At 50.3% G+C, this 18,884-nt stretch overlaps 1 protein-coding gene across 4 annotated transcripts in view; it reads right to left on the reverse strand.

The window, feature by feature from the left end:
- Dtx2 (deltex E3 ubiquitin ligase 2) overlaps nt 1-18,884 on the reverse strand; it is a 34,467-nt gene that overhangs the window by 9,594 nt on the left and 5,989 nt on the right. For all 4 annotated transcript variants that reach the window (XM_020156404.2, XM_020156403.2, XM_020156402.2 and 1 more), the window contains 3 exons: nt 11,146-11,502; nt 8,681-9,323; nt 2,666-2,766 (listed from right to left, as the gene is read on the reverse strand). In XM_020156404.2, coding sequence (XP_020011993.1) covers nt 2,666-2,766; nt 8,681-9,323; nt 11,146-11,413 — 1,012 coding nt within the window. In that variant the 5' untranslated portion in view covers nt 11,414-11,502. The remainder of the gene's footprint in view (nt 1-2,665; nt 2,767-8,680; nt 9,324-11,145; nt 11,503-18,884) is intronic.

Here is an 18,884-nt window from a genome sequence, read left to right on the forward strand (position 1 = left end):
CAAGTAATGGATACAGGACAGGACAGGACACACCAACAAGCCATCACGTCTTCCTCAGCAACAAGGCTCAGGGACAGCCACATCATCAACAACTTGAACAAGCATTACTTCCCGCACTCACCTAAGAGAATCCCCTCCCTCAGCCCCCATCTGCAGATTCTCACTCCCCAGCTACAAACACCTCTTTCTGACACCAAGGGCCTGTCCTTTATCTGGTGACCAGAGTTGAGACCTAAACCTGTCCTCTATCTACCCTGGCCTTACACCCAGTGTCACCCCAACTGACTGCCCAGTGTTTGGCAGGCAGCTGCTGCAGACACTACTTCCTCCTCCCACAGGAGGATGTAGGGAGCCTGGCGCCAGCCTCACAAGGCAGCCCCCATGCTCACGGAGAAAGGGCCAGGCAATGCACAGAAGATCCGCTGTCACCTGAAGGCACACGCAGAGGAGGACCCCAATTCCTGCCAAACATGACCACCTGCAAAGACCCAAGGGCCCACCCCTCCTACAACCAGGAGAGTTACACTCCTAAATCTGTAAATGTGGCCCAGGTAAAAGAGGACACTCAGTCTTGATTCTCAAGGGTTTGCTGGCCCGACATCCCCTGCTGGGACAAATGGTTCCACCAACAAATACCAGCCCCCAGCCTTGAACTGAGGAGAGATAACAATCTGGCCACAGGTTCCAGACTCTTATGCCCCAGCTGGGACCCAGTTCCTAAACTTTTGGGATCTGTTTCCACATGAGTAAAATGAAAGTTAGAATACCTGCCTAGGCACTGAGGATGTGACTCAGTAGTACGGCACTTGCCCAGCATGTGTACAACCCCAGGTTTGATCCCTAGCACTGCAAAAAAATGTTCTAGCCAAGTATGGTGGTGCACATCTGTAATTCCAGCACTTGGGAAGCTGAGTTCGAGGCCAGCCTGGGTTATGATTAGTCTCTGTTCAAAAAAGTAAAACGGAACAGAGAACAAACTGAGATGCAGCCTGGGGAGGACCCTCAGCCTCAAGAGCAGAGGAGAAGGAAGCCTGTGCCACTCAATACCCAGGCACACCAAAGAGCTGCAAAGAGACATGGCCTAACACCTGTGTCAGAGCCTCAGTAGCCACAACATCAGAACCTGCCACTAAGGCTCACAAAAGTCCGAGAGCTAGGCAGTAAGGGGACCTGGCCTGTCTGCCCACAACCTTCCTCCACAACTCTACCGCTCGTGCACACACCCACACATTGTGCCTAGTTGGGCTCACCCATGGCACCAATGCCTGAGTGACCTACAGGGGGCAACAACTGTCTAGTGGCACATCTCTGTTCTCTTTTTAAAAACTTTTTTGGAAGTACTGGGGCTTGAACTCAGGGACTCTCTATCAGCTGAGGCATGCCTCCAGTCCCTCTGCTCTCTTTGCTGTTGGGTCCAGCAGAAGCTGACAGCTGAGTAGCTGAAGCTGGGTAAGGAAGGCCAACTGGACTATCTCTCCTCCTGGGCTTTCCCAGCCTCAAGCCCTCCCCATTCTCACCTCACCTCTCCAGTTGTTCTTCTGCAGCTGTTCTTCCCAGCATCTCCTTCAGTCTCTCTTGTGAGGGACAAAGAGCATCCACTTCCCCCTAACTGCTCACCTGAGCTGCACCCCACCCCACCACTGCCTCTGTAATGCTCCACCTGTCTACACCACAGCCACGGTGGTTCCTGCCCAACCCTCTCTCCAGACTCAGGACACCAAATTAACACACATAAGAGCTCAAATCCTGGGGCAGAATCTCTGCTCCGCTGAGGGCTGGCTACCAGCTCAGCTTCCTCAAACATAAAGTGGGAAGAGAAATCCCCGCCTCAGTAACTTAGGGGTGACAAATGAATACACTCAAAGCACCTCATCACAGGTCTAAATCACTGTTATGATGACAGCACTACAGTGACAGCTGGACCCTGCAGGTCTCCCTGCTCTCACAACCTCTCCAGCACTAAGTCAGAAGGCAAATCCCTCTGAATATCTAAGGCTGGACCTCTCCCTGCAGCTCACTGACATGAACATCACATCACAAACCACACCCAGGTGTGACGTCAGGTTCCACGCTGCCATGATGCTACAGGGACTTGCTGAAAATACCAAGCCCCATCATCTGATTCCCCTGCACCAGTTACAAGTTACAAGTGCTGGAAGTTCAATGCCCTGTTCTTTTTACACACTTCACATTTCCCACAAGCTTCAAGTCACCTCAGTGGCTCTCCGTAAGAGAACTTCATGAAGTAAATGTGCCAGGAGTAATGAAACATCTAGATGGACCTGAACGGCACTAATTTATGACAAGATGGGGGTGGGGTGCAGCTCAGTAAGAGTGTTTGTCTAGCATGTGAGGCCCTGGGCTCCATCCCCTGCACAAGGAATTAAAAAATGAAGACCTAACCTCAGTCACCTGCTTCTGTGACCCCCTCCAGAGGCCCCTGCATGGACATGTCTAAAGCACTGCATGTTAAAAAGTAGTTCTAGTCACAATTCAACACAGAAACTAAAAAGGACACAAATGCCATCATCAGGGCCACTCTCTCAGAGGGCTGGAGGGGACCCAGGCTTACTCCTCTGAGATGCCCTCTGGGGTTTCCCTGAGGACTCCAGCCCACCCCTCCTCCCCGCCAGGCCCTGCAGGGCAGTCTGTTCTGGGCACCTACCTGCGAGTGCTTGCTGGACCCTGCTGGGCTTTGGCATCTGCACGGGCACAGTGGCGGGAACACTTCCTGGGCTGCTGGAGGGACCGCTGGGGAGGGAGGCACTTGGGGAGGAAAGAGAGCAAAGCTGAGTGTGTGGTACTGCCTGGCCTCAGCAGGAACAGGGAACATGCTGCCTGGGAGCCTGGCCGAGGCTGCTTCCCACCTCCACCAGCCACCACTGTCCCAGGTACCTCAGGTGAAGGGCGCCCTGTGTTGGGCAGTTCAGACACTTAAAACAATCCTGAAAAAGGGCTCACTAGCTTCATTAACATGAGGGCTTGCAGGTACCTGTGCAGAGCGGATGCTAGGCAGAGTCTACTTTAATAAGCCATTGAGACGAACTTAGTCAGGACCAGGGCAAACCTGTCACATGATGGTCCCATGTTGTGGGAGCCCTGCCAAAACCTCATCACTTCGGTCCAAGCACAGGAAATGACTAGGCAAACCCAAATCAAGGGACATTGGACTAAGCACCTCCTGAAGGATGGCTGTGGAAGATGAAGAGCGACTAAGGACTGTTATGTCCTACAGAACAGGAGGAACGACACCACACATAAACTGGGACCCTGTGCAGGATACTGGGACAAATCAGGCAGGGGTGGAAAACTGATAAACATCAGAAAAAGCCTTTAGTTAATAGCACTGTACCAACCGGGCACCAGTGGCTCACACCTGTAATCCCAGCTGCTCAGAAGGCAGAGATCAGGAGGATCAAGGTTTGAAGCCAGCCCATGCAAATACTTTGAGAGACTCTATCTCAAAAAAATCCATCACCAAAAAAAGGGCTGGTGGAGTGGCTCAACATGTAGGCCCTGAGTTTAAGCCCCAGTACCACAAAAAAAAAAAAAAAAAAAAAAAAAAAAAGTATCGTATCTGTGGCAACTTCCTCATTCTGCCCACACAGTGGTTACTAAAGATGTTGACAGTAGAAGGCATCAGGTGAGGGAGATATTTCAACTCTGCACAGGATAGCTTTCCTGTAAATCTAAAATTAAAATTAGTACACAGGGCTCATGGGGTAGCTCAAGTGCTAGAGTGTCTGCCTAACAAGTGTGAGGCCCTGAGTTTGAACCCTAGTACCACTAAATAAAAATAATTAGAACGAAATAAATCCTGGGAGGTTTTTTTTTTGTTTTTTTTTTTAAATGAAGACATTGGGGCTGGGAACCTATCTCAGCGCTGGAGTACTTAACTAGCATGGGCAAGATCCTGGGTTCATATCCTCAGCACCAAAAAATATATAATTTTAATGAAGGTTTAGTTTTCCACAGTGACTATGTTCAACATCATTTACCTGTTGTAAGACCTCATGTTTAAAATGGCAGCAAATGGGCTGGAGGTGGGGCTCAAGTGGCCGAGCACCAGCTTAGCAATCGCAAGGCCCTGAAACTCATGCATATGTGTGTGTACACACAGTAGCAGATGCATGCCACTTCGGTTTGAGATGAAGCTCAGCACTGAGAACTCTTGCTGGCAGACAAGGCCCAAGTTCCTGCCAGTTCCTCCTCCCCCCATCCATCCTTGCTCTTTTGTAAATACAAGATATTAAAATTACAAAACCCTCCCACATGGTCTCACGCTGGAGCTCCCAGGACAGGACCTTTGCTCCACAGGGTTGGGCCCAGCCCAGAGCAGGAAAGAGACCCAGACAATGAGGGCTGGCTCCTTTCTGCTACCCTTACAGCTGTCTACAAACCAGCCGCTGCTCCAAAGGCTGCCCCAGGTTTTGCCCTCTGCCCAGCCACAAAATCACAGATCCTGCAGGTGTAAACCACAAGGAGCTGGCTGCTCTCATCTGAACCAGGAACCCTCACACCCAGTTGGAACTGACACTGCCAGGGCCTACTGCGGGGTCAGGTGGTCTAGCAGTGGCTTAAGTGAACAAAGAGGTTTTATTTGAACGTCTTGAATGTTCCTTCCAAACAGGACAGACTGCGTGGCTGGGCTACAAAAGTACTCTTAGCCGAGAGAGAAGGGTGAAGTGGAACTTGAGCGCCACTCTGATAATGCAGAGAAGGGCTGGTTGCTGGGCAGCTGGGCTGAACTCTTGGCGTCACTGAACTTTCAGTAAACAAGCTGTATGTCCTCCTGAGCCTGTTCCAACCTCTGTCTGTCTGGGAGGAAGGTGGACCATCTCTGATGGCCTTTGCGAATGGCTTGACACTATAGCTTAGGTCTCCCAGGGCAACTCTCCAGGGAGCACTGAGCTTGAGCCCTTAGCTAGGAGGCCAGAAAAAACAAAGAGCAAGTGCACAGTGGGCAAGAACAGCCAAGTCCATGATCTCCCCCACCCCCCAAGACTGGGGGTGGAGAAGCATGGAGTGGGAAAGAAGGCCTGGTCTGAGTTGTATCACCAAGGTCTAGCAGTAAGGATACCAGAGGGCAGCTCACCCTGAGACTGGAAAACAAAAACTATGACCTAGTTCTGTAGAAAATTCTCCAAATGTCACTACTTCTACAGATATCAGTTCCTTCTCATCTGTGTCCAGCAATACAAAAAATGAGCAACTCCCAAACTGCAGACTCTCAGGAGAGGAAAGACCCACAGAGCTCACAGACCCCCCCACCACCCTCAGAGCTAGACTCTCAGAACACTCGCTCCCCAAGGTAGGCAACATTTTTCCCAGCAAGCATCCTTCCAGTGGCTGCTCAGGTACCCACTCCTCTCCCATTCCAGGGGCTCCCTACCAGGGTCTGCCTGGCTTTCATGTGGGACATTTCCAGATGAGCTGAGGACTTTGAGTGCTCTGTGCACACAGGAGTTGAGAGTCCCAGGCATAGGCAGAGCAAGGAGGCTGGAAGGAAGGAAATTCAAATCCTCTCCCAGTCCCTGTCCTGGGGATTGGGATGCAGCCAACACACTAACACTGCTCCCAGCACCTACACCCATGTGACTGTGCATGCTGGCCATGTCAAGTCCCCCTGCTGAGGTTAGATTCTCTAAAGGAAGAGGACATTTCCAGAAGGCCTCAGGGTGGTGGGGAGGCTCAACTTGACCACACAAATATCCCAGGTCCCCAAGTAGCAGACGGAGGCAAAGGCAGGCCCTCAGGGTCCTTGCTAAATCCTGAAAACCACAGCAATAATAGAGCAAAAGGAAACTTCAGAAACTGACTTGTCCAACACCTGATCTCAAGAGGGGACAAGAGGACCAGGGAAAAGGGCAAGTACTGACCCAAGGGCCCTTGCAAGCTAGAAAGGCCTCACCTGAACTCAAGATTCCAACCACACAGGCCAAAAGACAGCCACAGCCAGAGTGCTAGGTGGTGGCAGGAAGCAGGGGCCCTCTCAGAGGCATGGACAACAGCGGCAAGACCACGGCAGACAAAGCCACTAAGGAGAACTGTGTTGTAGGGCCATTTGGTGAGGGGCACAGCTCCCATGGGCTTAGAGTCTCAGAGTTGCTGGTCAGAAGCACCACCCAAGTCATCAAGATGCCAAGTGAGACGTCACACCCTCTTACAGAGACAGGAGTATGCATGACACATTTTGGAAAGTTCTCCACCCACCCTCATTAGACACAAGTTTTGATGCTTAAAGGGATAAACCTCAGCTCCCAGGAAACTCACTTACACCTAGCAGCTCAGTTACAAATGACAGTTTGTCACATATTTACTGCAAATTCCCAGGGGGCACAAGGAAATCACACAGCCAGTTTCACCCCAATTGAACAAGAAGCCATTGGAAATCATAAACATTCCAAAAACAAAACAAAAAAAGGACATGAGTTCTCCCAAAAAGCCTGCTGTGTCACCTCCTCTGCCCCCTCTCTCTGTGGGCAGGCTAACTTTCACCTAATGCTCCTGATGTCTTTGGCTTTGAAAACTTGACCACAGCCCGCAGCGAGAACAAGGAGCCAGATGTTTCAGTGCTCTCAGTGGCGGCTGGATAAGAGGTCAGGGGCTTATTACAAGCCATCAGAGGAGGGCAACTGAGGAAAGTCACACTATGAATTAGACATGGGAAAACCCTTGTCTGCTTTCACAGGCAGGTAAGGCCTGTGAAAGCACAATTATACCCATCCCGGCTCCAGAGAAGCTGGAGGAAACAGGGATGCACACCAACCCAGGAAGCAGGCTGCTCTGAGGCTGTCAACCAACACAGCCGGCTGGCCTGGTTCCTTCTGGCTCTAGCCCAGGGCACAGGGCAAGCAGTGACACGCACGGCCAGCCCAGCATGGAGGAAGATTGCTGGCCTGGCTATCCCATCCTCTTGTCACCTGCCAGCCTGCACACAGGGCCCCAACAGTATGTGCAGGCTCACAGCTGGGGAGGAAAGACCCCATCAAATACAAGAACACTGTTTAGGGGAAAGCAACGGGACCTCCATATGAGAACAAAGGAACAAAGCCCCATTAAGGTGCCTGACTCAATCCCACAATTCCAGGACTAGCACTATTTAGAAATTTGTCTCAAAATAATTTGTAAGAAGCCCCAGGAGGCTTGGTGAAGCTGCAGTTCTGCTAATAACTGCTCCAGGCTGGTGACAGAGTGTCCCATTCCCTTGAACAGGACTGACCTACACACTAAGCAGGGAGGTGAGTGGAGGGATCCCTGGAGCCCTGCTCGCGCACGTCCAGGTGAAAGTCCAGAGGGCCTAGCAACACCTCCCTGGACTCCTAATTCCCAGGAACAGATCCACAAGCCCCACGTCTGGAAGGAGAAGCCGTGGAAAAAGCTGATCCATACAAGGCCATGACCCTGCCTCTCCAGGGAGCACAGCCTCACTCGCCACCTGCCATGGTTTCTGCCCTCCTCCTTTCTCAGGCAGCCTCAAGACCTCAAGACCTCTCCACGGATCCCACAGAGCACACTCTTGGGGCTGGCTTTAACCCTAGCTCTGCTGCTTGCCGGCTGTGGGGCCAAGCTCATGGGCCTGATAAGCCCATCTGTAAGTTACCTAGCTCAAGGCTATCATGAGGCCCAAGGAAATTGCTCACATAGCCTGGCATATCAGAAGCAGTGCTGGTGGGATCTTGTGAAACCCAAAAACACTAGCTGCGCATGAGGTCTTTGTCACCTCATGTGGTGATCTGGACAGAGATGGGTGATAAGGTGGCACAAGTTGAGGACTGGCCATCAGTCCAGATCAACATGATACTCTCCTCCCTGGGAGACTGGGGACCAGGCTGCACACTCCATCACCACCCACCCAGGTCTCTCCCAGAAGACAGCCCCACCCCAGCTCCCAAGTGTTCTCCACGCCTAACACTGAGCCCTGCTCAGCTAATTCAGTCACTCTGAGAGCACTCTGCAGAGAGTCTTGACCAGCAGGTCCTCGTCAAAATTCAAAACTGATCCCAGCACTTGAGAGGCTGCAGCAGAAGCACAGGTTCAAGGCCAGCCTGGGCTACATAGTGAAACCCTGCCTCAAAAAACAAAACAAAAAAACACAGGGCTGGCAGAGTGGCTCAAGTGACAAGAGTGCCTAGCTAGCAAGAATGAGGCCCTGAGTTCAAACTCCAGTGCCGCCAAAAAATAATAAAATAAAAAAGGGCTGAAATGTGTTTTGCTGGGTGCTAGTGACTCACCCCTGTCATCTTAGCTACTCAGGAGACAGATAAGAAGGATCACGCGTGGTTAGAAGCTAACCTGGGCAATAAGTTCTTAAGACCCTATCTCAAGAAAACCCTACACAAAAAAAGTGCCAGTGGAATGGCTCAAGGCGTAGGCCCTGAGTTCAAAGCCCAGTACTGCAAAAATAAATAAATAAATAAATAAGACCGCTGATTTTCACCCAGGAGGCAACTAGAGGCCTCAAGGATTGAAGGTCAGGTAGTTCCACAGGTTGCCAGGCTGTGGAGGGTCATGGCACCTCAGCACCCATGTCATGGGGCACATGCAAATGGAGACAACTCAGCAGGACAGCTAAGGGTGACAGATACCTGGGTGAGTCTTCCCAGGCAGGTAAAAGCAGAAGCCCGGCCTGCTGACAAGGCATGAAGGACGGACAAAACGACCAGCACTAAGACGGTACCTGGCTCCACTGGAAGCGGAAGCAGATGGTCCAGGGGGAAGGAGCTGCGGTCCCAGGTGGGAAAGGCTGGAGCGGAAGAGGGGCTGGCTCCCCAGGGCGGGAGCTGCCCCACCCCAGGGGTTGGTGGTGTTCAGCCTGGGCGCAGACCTGGCCCCAAAGAGGGAGGGTTTGTTGTACGGGGCAAAGGCCTGGTGGGCCCCAAAGACAAAGGTGGTCCTGTGGGGGGCTTGGGGGGCAGGATATGCAGGGAGGTTGGTCATAGAGTGGCGGTAGCGGCCTGACACGGGGCCAGTTCCACTGCCATGGAGGCACTGATGGCAAGAGCAGGCGACTCCAGTGTGGCCCGGCGGAGCGATGACAGTGGTCACTGGATAAGGTGGCCCTACTTGGCGCCGCACGCTCCGGCAGAAACTGGAAGTCTTGTTGGTTTGAGTGTGGGTGGTGTAGTTGACAGTGTAGTTGTACCCCAGGGGAGCCAAGTCCACAAGCTGGGTGCCCCTGGCCACCTGCTGCTCCAGATAGTCACAGACGCTGGCTTCGTAGGCTGTCCATGATCCGTCATCACCCAGCCACTCCCAGAGGATGCCCCGGCCTGGGGCTGAGTGCTGGGGGAACAGGTGCCTGCGCACGGCCCGCATGGTGCCTGTTTAAAAGGAGCAGTGTATATCAGCAGGGAATTTTATGATTCTTTCTCCTGTTGTTTGCTTGTTTCACTGCTAGGGATGGAACCCAGAGCCCTGTGCATGCTAGGTGAATGACCTACTGTTGAGCTACACCCTGAACCCCAGGTCCCAGTTGTGCCCCTCACACACCATCACTGCAGGTACATGGTCATGGTGCTATCTGACTCAAGGGCTGGTGTTGGCTGTTCTTCTGGATTTAGAGATAGTGACTCTAGGCAAAGAAACCAGGGCCCCAAAGGATCTGGAGTGGCAAGGAGATATTCACACTGACAGGACGGGGATGCTAGAAGCTCAGGTCAAACGCTATGTACAGCTTAGACTTGAGGAGGCTTTAGGAACACCATTTCCTTTTGTTTCTCCAATGCTAGAATAAAGCCCAAGGTTCAATGTATGCCAAAGCATGCCCCGACAGTCCTCAAAATATTCTGATAATTGCCTTGCATGCATGAGGTCCCTAGGTTCAATCCATAGCACTACACCAACAAGTGATGCGATGGTGGCTCGTGCCTGTAATCCTAACTACTTGGAGGCTGAGATTGGAAGGATCAGACTTTCAGGTCAGCCTGGGCAAAAAATAAGACTCCCATCTCAACTGAAAAAAGCTGTGTGTAGAGGGGGTACATGTCTGTCATTCCAGCAGCAATAAGAAGCTTAAAATAGAGAATCACAGGCTGGTGGAATGGCACAAGCAGTAAGACTGCCTGCCTAGCAAGCATGAGGCCCCAGTGCTGCTTTAAAAAAAGAAAAAAAAAAAAAAAAACAAAGATCACAGGGCAGACTGGCCTGGGCAGAAAGAAGTAAGATCCTATCTCCAAAATGACTGTAGTAAAAAAGGTTGAAGGTATGGCTTAAGATGTAGTGCGCCTGCCTAGCAAGCACAAGCCTGAATTCAAACCCCAGCACTGCCAAAAAAATTATATATGTGTGTTTATGGATACAATATGTATAAATAAATATAAAGAGAAGACAAAAAAAACATACAGAAAATGAGATCACACTTAGTGGAAGGACGGAGAAGAAAGCAGCGTAGCTGGTACCAATGTGATAGCACAATGTACTTCTCCATTGGGTCTTATGAGGGACGGGGTTTAAGTAAGGTCGTCTGTAGTGACACCACACTGAAAGCATTTCCCGCTCGCTCCACTCGTTACACCATCAGCACTTCTCATCTTTAAAACTTTGCCAATCCTTTCTTTATTATATAATTCTCATACATGGACATACCATTCTCTTTGATCTCTCAAGTCCCATCTATTGGGAAATACTGCTGAGTAGCTAGGATTACAGGTGTGAGCCACCAGCACCCAATCAGAATTTTTTTTTTTTTTGGCTTTGTGAGACAGGGGACTCACTGTGTCCCAGGCTGGCCTGGAACTCACTGTGTAGCCTGGAGTGCTCTTGAACTTGAGATCCTCTTGCCTTAGCCTCCTGAGAGCTGGGCTTACAGGCATGCACCACTATGAAGCTTCACAGGCCTGAAACCACCATGACGCACCTCCATGCTGGGTACCTGGCTAGCCTACCAGAGAGCCTCAAATCCCCACTAGCTGACGAAGGCATTTCTGGTTTAGGAGGCAAGGGCAAGGGGCCCGGAAAGGCCTCTATAATGGGCTCCACAGCACCCACTGTTACTACAAGGAATTCCCCCACCTCTCTCTCAGCTGTGTCCGCTTCAGGGGTAGGGACAGAGCTCTGTGAGTCACATCTGTGATCCCATCACCTACCTTGGCACCTGGCCCAAAGCAGGTGCTAAAACGCGTGCTAGAAGCAGAAGGGTCTTACCAGTGTCCTGGCGGAACTGGGTCCAGCTGGGGAGGTCAATGATGTAGGGGGCCAGAGAGGGGTCCACCTGGCCTAAGGGGATGCTGTGGGCCAGGCTCCCCAGCCCGAAGCGCTGGCCCTTCTGCTGCACAAACTGGTGCTCAATGTAGGTACACACGGCGGCGCTGTAGGGGTGCCAGGTGCCCAGCCCGTCCTGCCATTCCCACACGGCCACGGCCACAGGGCTGGGGTACACCTGAGCCAGGGAGAGGCCTGGGGCCATGGCCATCTTCCCCAGGACTCCCTCTGCTTTCCCAGACAGCTTCAGACCACTCTGGGCCGCAGTCTGGGGTTCATTGCCCAGTGCCTCCAGCAGACCTGGAAATAAGACAGACACGCAGTTACCTGTGCACATCAGAAGCGCTGCCAGACAGTCTGTCAGTACAGGGAAAAGAAATGAGGCTTTCCATAGTGCCTTAAGGGCATCATGAACCAAGTACTGGATTGCACTGATCTCTTCACTCTGGAAGCCAGGAGAGTTCAGTCAGTCCTGCAGCCTATCAAGCTTGGAGAATGTTCTGGAAGATGCAGTGAAGAAGTGCAGAATGCTGGTCGTTAGCCCAGCTTCTACCCCGTTCCCAATCACTTCCCTCTGACCTGGCTACCTGCCTTGTCCTTTCACACTACATCTGAGCCACCTGAAATCCTTGTGGATGAGGCCATGAAGGAAGGAGTCTGCGGCCCCCAGCATGGGTTTGTCTGTGAGATATGGATAATGCCCTTTGTACTGCAGGTGAGGCAGTGCTATGTCTCAAGGACAGAGAAGCTCACGTCTGTAATCCCAGCTACTCAGGAGGCAGAGAGCAGGAGGATCATGATTTGAAGCCAGTCACTGTCTCAAAAATACTCAGCACAGAAACAGGGCTGGCAAAATGTCTCACGTGGTAAAGTCCCTACCTAGCAAGTGTGAGGCCCTGAGTTCAAACCCCAGTACTCCCAAAAAAAAAAAAAAGGAGGGGAGCAAGAGGGGGCAGGGGCAGGGGGGGAATGGCCCAAACAGTGTATGCACATATGAATAAATGAATAAAGAAAAAAAAAAAGAAACAGGATAGGGCACTAAGACCCCCTAGGGGTCAGTGGCAGAGCTGGTACTGGTATTGAAGGCCACATTCTGGTCCTCCACGTCTCCAATGCATCACCAAACACAAGAGGAAGGAAGCTAATAAACAGTAAAATACACCTTGCAACTCCCCGGTCTCCCCACTGCCCACTCTGTGCCTGAGCCTTGCTGACCAGCTGTGAAGCATCCACACCCAGGCCTCCACCCATCTCAGGATGTTATTCTCCCAGTCACCAGGGTCCACCCTCCTCCCTAGTGAACTCACCACATCCTTCATGCTTCTCCTAGCCACCTGTCATATAAACTCACAGCCCTGAACTCCTCCTGTCACCAAGTGGAACTCTACTGACCAGAGAGACATATGGGCACGGTGCTGGCCCATGTTTTCCTGTCCCACAAGAGGACAACAGCCCAAGGAGCCTGCCCTGTTCATGGCTATAATGGATGGTACCCAGCAGGGGCTCGATGTGTGCTCAGCGTTCTACCTAAGCTAGCTCAGAAGATGTGGGCAATGACATCTACAACTGTCCCACTAGACATGGTCTGCCAGGGCACCATATTACCACCCCCCTCAGCACTGGCTCTTGGAGTGTGGCGACAGGGTCCACACTTAGTGACAAATACCAAATGTACCTGTCTCTTTTAAACCTGTGTGTGACAAGGTAGCATTTCTCCACATTAGGAAGATAAGGCTCAAGCAGGTCCAGAGACTCATTCAAGGCCACATCCATCCACCCTACAGAGAGGCTGTGCAGGCAGAAGGCAAGCCTAGATCCACATGGCTGTCAGGCACATGGTCTCAGAGAGAAAGGCTCAGGCTCCTGCTCAGATGGGAGGAGGAAGGGAGAAATCAGCATGCCCACGAGGGACCCTGGGCTTGCATGACAGGGTCCCACTCACACAGTCTGCCGATTCCACAATCACCCCCTTGAGGATACATAGCAATTCTATCCCCAGTTCTCAGGTGTGGAGACTGACAATGACAAGGCTGGGAGGCTGCTATCCTTAGGCTGCACTACCTCTCAGCCTTCAAGGAGAAGGCCAAGACCAAGGCTTCAGCAGGGAGGAGGGTCTGGAGTAACTGCAGCAAAGGGAGTAACAGGGACTCTGATCCCTGTGTACTCTGCATCACCCCTGCAAGGGGACCTGGGCTCTCTCCCAGTTTGCTCACTTTCATTTGGAAAGCGGAGATGTTGATCTTTAGGGGACCAAGGACCAAGACGATCAGTATAAAGCTGTACAGACCCAGCACCAGCATGTACACACACACACCCCAAAGGCAAACAAGGGATGTGAATCAGGCCCATAAGGACGCTGAGCACACCTGCCACAGAGCTGCCAAGGGCAAGGCTGGCTTAGCTCAGTGCCTGCAATTAGAAAGCTCTGTAACTGCACGAGGTACAAGTCAGAGGACTGCTTTCAGAGCCAGGAACTCCCGAGGTGCTCATCTCCCAGGCAGCAGGGCCTGCCGTATCATCAGCCGCAGGGAATGTTCCAGCATGTCCGCCCATCCCCAGATGAACCAACTCCCACGAACAGCCAGTGAAACAGCAACTTTCCCTCAAGCTTTCTGTGTAGGCACGAGACTCTCACAGATCCAGGACCCACTGGGGTCCAGGCCCTGTCAGGGTACCAGAGACCCAAGATGTGGCTAAGTGGCACACAAACTCCTCCACAGCCAGCCTGTCTCCACTCACAGAAGACCTCCATCTTCATTCCGTTATACGCAGCCACAGCCAACTCTAGCAAGTCCCAGAACACTGTGGGCCCAGCCACTGATGCTGCTGCTGATACTGAAGACCAGACTGCACCCTCCCTGCATGGGAGACCCTATCTAGCATGCCCATCTTTCTGGCCTGTAACATGGCGCCTCTGACCCACAACCTCAGAGGCCACACTCATCACAAGAGGCCTGTATTTCCTGGACTCAACTTCCCCAGTGCAACAGCAACTCCCTCAGGACAAAGATCAGGCTGACTCCAAGCTGGGGCTCTCTAAATGCTCCAGTGTGGAGAGGCTAAAGCCCCAGAGGACAAAGAAGGGGAGAACCTCCTGTTCCCAAACACGCCCACTGGTGTTCCACTTGAACCTAGCAATTATTCACAATAGAGCCCTGTGTGGATGCACCCTTCTTTGCCTCAGCCTCAGCCGGCACCAAGCTGAACTTCAAAACCCTAATTTGTTTCAGCACCTAATGATGGGAGTTACCTACAGTGTTCTTAATTATGAAAATTATTATTATTGGCTGTGAAAAAAAGCATCAATCTGGAGGCAACTTAAACACCCTACAATATAGGATTCTTTTTCTTTCCGAGAGCCTCATGTATGCTAAGCACATGTTCAACCACTGAGTTACACCAGCTCCAATATGGAAAGTCTTAAATAATTAAGGAATATCCTAATACTAGAATATGAACTGGTCTTAAATAATGTTTAAGAAAGTTAACAAAAGGCTTAAGGATCTAAGATAACACTCATGACAAGTTAGAAATACGATGTGCAAGTGCACATGCACACTAAGACCTCAGGTGGACACACTCTGCTTGGTGTCTTTGTCATCCACGTCCCTCAACCCCCCCTCAGTCACCCTCAAAGGCAGAGATTATCATTATTTCATGGGCAAGGGAACTGAGACTCAAAGAGATTACGTACTTACTCCAGGTCACAGACAACGCATCCAGTCTGTCACACCTGAAAGTTCATATTCTCTCTACTTTATAAGATCTCAATTTTATTTTATTTATTTATTTATTTTGGCAGCACTGGAGTTTGAACTCAGGGCCTCATGCTTTCTGGCTTTCTTAACTGCTTTTTTGTGATGAGTTTTTAATTTTTTTTCTTTTTTTTGCAGTACTGGGATTTGAACTCAGGGCCTACACCTTGAGCCACTCCATCAGAACGTTTTTTGTGATGGGCTTTTTCGAGATAGGGTCTCAAGAACTATTTGCCTGGGCTGGGCTCAAACCACAATCCTCCTGATCTCTGTCTCCTGAGTAGCTGGGATTACAGGTGTGAGCCACCAGCACCTGGCAACACAGCCCAATTTTCTAAGTTGCCCCTCCTTTGCGTACTTTCCAAGAAGCATGGGCCAGAAACTCCATACCTCACCAGCCGACCTGTGTGCAGAGAGATCTGTGAGCAGAACATGACCTCTTCCAGGCTTCTTCCAGTGCAGATGGAGCTCTGTTCACAAGCTTCTCCAAAGACTTGGGAAAGATGGATTCAGAGCACAAACCTATCAAAGAAGCACTGTACTTTCCAAATCTTGTTTGGAAAAAAAACAAACACCCAATATGGAGGTTGGGTGTTCAGAGTGGTAGAACACTTTTAACACATGCTTCCATTCCCAGCATCAGAAAAATAAATAAAAAATTAAAATTCAAAAAACTATACTGGAAGTTTTTTTTATTGCTGCCTATCAAATAAATTTAAAAAACAAAAAAAACAAAAAACTTTGCCAGGTGCCAGTGGCTCACATCTATAAATCCTAGCTACTTGGGAGGCTGAGATCAGGAGGATCATGGTTCAAGGCTAGCCCAAGCAAAGTTTGAGAGAACCCCATCTCCAAAATAACCAGAGTAAAATGGACTGGAGATGTGGCTCAAGGGGTAGTGTCTGCTTTGTGAACACCTGCTTTCCAAATGAGAAGCCCTGAGTTCAAATCCCAGTACTGCCAAAAAAAAAAAAATAAAATAAAAGCTGAACACTTTTAAAAAGCTCATGACCACCACCACTCTGTTGCTTGCCATCATTACTTGAGCCTTGGCTGCTACTCTCCCAGTGAGGCTTCTGCAGTAACAGGCCTTGCCAACTTATCATGGCCCCTCCTTGTGAACAGACACACACCTATCTCCATCTCCAACAAACCACCCACCACTACAGCAGTCCTGTGAGCTGGAGGTGGGGCTCAGTTCTTTTTTCATTGGCAGTGTTGAGGCTCTCACCCAGGGCCTCCCACATGCTATGCACTCTACCACCCCAGCTAGAGGCTACCGTCTTTAAAAGACACGGCTCAAGCCAATGCCACCCTGACCCAGTTTCTAACAGTGGCAGGAGACTAAACATGATTTGTCCCCGGCACACTAGGTGATCAGAAGGGAAGTGCTGGTTTTTCTGGCAGGAGCTGCCTGGGAGCCTTCCAGAGGCAGGTCATTACAGGACCTCCAAATGAGGATCAGAAAACCACAGAGCAGCCAGGACCTGAGCCCCAGCAACCCACAATTCCTTTGGGGACAGCCATCTCCTCTATAACCAAGAATGTATGGCTTCACCAAGAGCAACCTGACCACATGCATCAGGAAAGGGGGCAGGACTGGGTATCGAGGGAGTAGGGGGGAGAGGGAGGGGGTGGGGGCAGGGGGGAGAAATGACCCAAGCCTTGTATGCACATATGAATAATAAAATAAAAAAATAAAAAAAAAAAAAAGCTAAAGCTATATGGATTTTTTTTTCTCAAGCAATCTGTAAAAATTTCAAAATAATGCTGAGAGTATAATCTTTCATGCAATAGGAACTATTATAAAATAAAAAGGATGTTGTCTACTGAAAAAAAAAAAAAAAAAAGAAAGAGGGCAGGAACCCTGCTTCCAGGCCAACTAGACCACATGGGGCACAGGGAAGCAGGCACAGTGGTGGGTCAAACAGCAGCAACAGTGAAGTCTGTGACAAGGGCTCCCCATGTGCCAGGCTCTTTGCTGAATGCCTCCTAAGTATTCCTGCTAGACCCTCAATCCAGGGGAGCAGGTAGTACCCTGCTTTATAACTAAGGAAAACGAGGCAAAGAAAAGCACCCACATGCCTAAGAACACATGGGACTAATAAACTTGAGTCTGGCTCCACAGCCTGTTCTCCCCACCCCCAAGAAGGAGGGAAGGGCACACTGATGCTGAACAAACTGGCCTACACTTTTTTGGTTTGGTTTGGTTTGGTTTTTGTTAGGACTGGGTTTTGAACTCAGGGTTTTGAGCTTGTAAACCAGGAACTATACCACTTCAGCCACACCTCCAGTTCACTTTGCTCTGGTTATTATGGAGATGGGGGTTTCTCAAACTATTTACCTGGGCTGGCCTCGAACTTCTATCCTCCTGATCTCAGCCTCCCAAATAGCTAGGATTACTGGTGTGAGCCACTGTGTCCAGCTATTTTTTTTTTTAATTGAGCCAGTATTTAAAAACTGGAATACTGAGCAAGGTGCCGGCGGCTCACAGCTACAATCCCAGCTACTCAGGAGGCAGAGACCAGGAGGATCGCAATTCAAAGCCAGCCTGGGCAAATAGTTGTCAAGACCCTATCTCAAAAGTCCCATCACATAAAAGGGCTGGTGGAGTGGCTCAGGTGAAGGCCCTGAGTTCAAGCCTGGTACACTGGGCTAGCAAAGTGGCTCAAGTGGAAGAGCGTCTGCCTCACCAGCACAAGGTCCTGAGTTAAAACCCCAATACTGCCCAAAACATCCCTCGAAATTGGAATATTCATTGCTAAAATTAAAATATTACAGATTTCCAGCTTCTCTTGAAAACCAAAGACAGCATCCAGGCTGACCAGGTGACCACTGAGTCATAGCAGTTGTCTGGATTGCCACTGCTCCCTATGGAGGAGGGGACAGTACATCACACTTCCACAAGGGCCAGAGAGGACTTTTTTCAGAACTGTCCCACTGCTCAGCCCTGCCACTGTGTGGCCTTTGTCCAACATCTGAGGCAGGCAGCACGCCACCAGGGCCCACCCCAAGGACCCAAGTGCTCCCTAGCACCACACCGGGCATTGGTAACTTTCTCTGCATCAGCCTTTCAGGCCAGCCTACCTCTCAACCCTCCTGCAGCCCCATCCCCACCCTCAAGAAGCCCCTATGAGCAGTTTATCCATATCTGTCCTAATGAGGCTCTGCCTGAGTTCCTCAGCCCTTTGGCTCCAGTCACCTTCTAGCAGTACCCAGAATTGGCAGGCTAGTTCATGCCCTTCACCTCCCACCTGTCCACGTACTCATCCCCTCATTCCTAGCTTGACACTCTGCCCTGTGAAATCTCTCCCACATTCACCCTTGCCCTGCAGGAAATAGCTACTTCTACCAACCAATGCTCATGTGACATGTGAGTGAAATTTTCTCAGTACCCTCCACTACAGCATAAGTTCCTTAAAGGCAAAGACTATGCTCAGGAAAAGACTTCAACAAGACACAGAACACCAAAAATAAATGAAAAATGAAAAAATGAAAAAAATTACACCAGGCAGAGGAAGATCATGGTTCGAAGCCAGCCCTGGGCAAATAGTTCAATGAGACCCCATCACAAAAAAGGGCTGGTGATTAACATACACTTTCAACGTGTGTAATTTTCTAGTTCCTTTTTAATGATGATTATTCTCAATGTATTTGCCACTACATTTACAATAAATTCTTTGGAATCATCCAAAAAAGACCAAAAAAACAAAAAAGGGCTGTTGGAGTGGGTCAAAGCAGTAACAGTGCCTGTCTAGTAAGTGTGAGGCCCTGACTTCAAACCCCAGTGCCACCAAAAGATAAGTAAAATAAATAAATAAAATGCACTCCTGGGCTGGAGGTATGGCTCAAGCAGTAGAACTTCCACCTAGTAAGTGTGAAGCCTTGAGCTCAAACTAAGTATTAAAAAAGCAAACAAACAAACAA

This window comes from Castor canadensis, chromosome 6, assembly GCF_047511655.1.
Source record: "Castor canadensis chromosome 6, mCasCan1.hap1v2, whole genome shotgun sequence".
Taxonomy (NCBI): domain Eukaryota; kingdom Metazoa; phylum Chordata; class Mammalia; order Rodentia; family Castoridae; genus Castor; species Castor canadensis.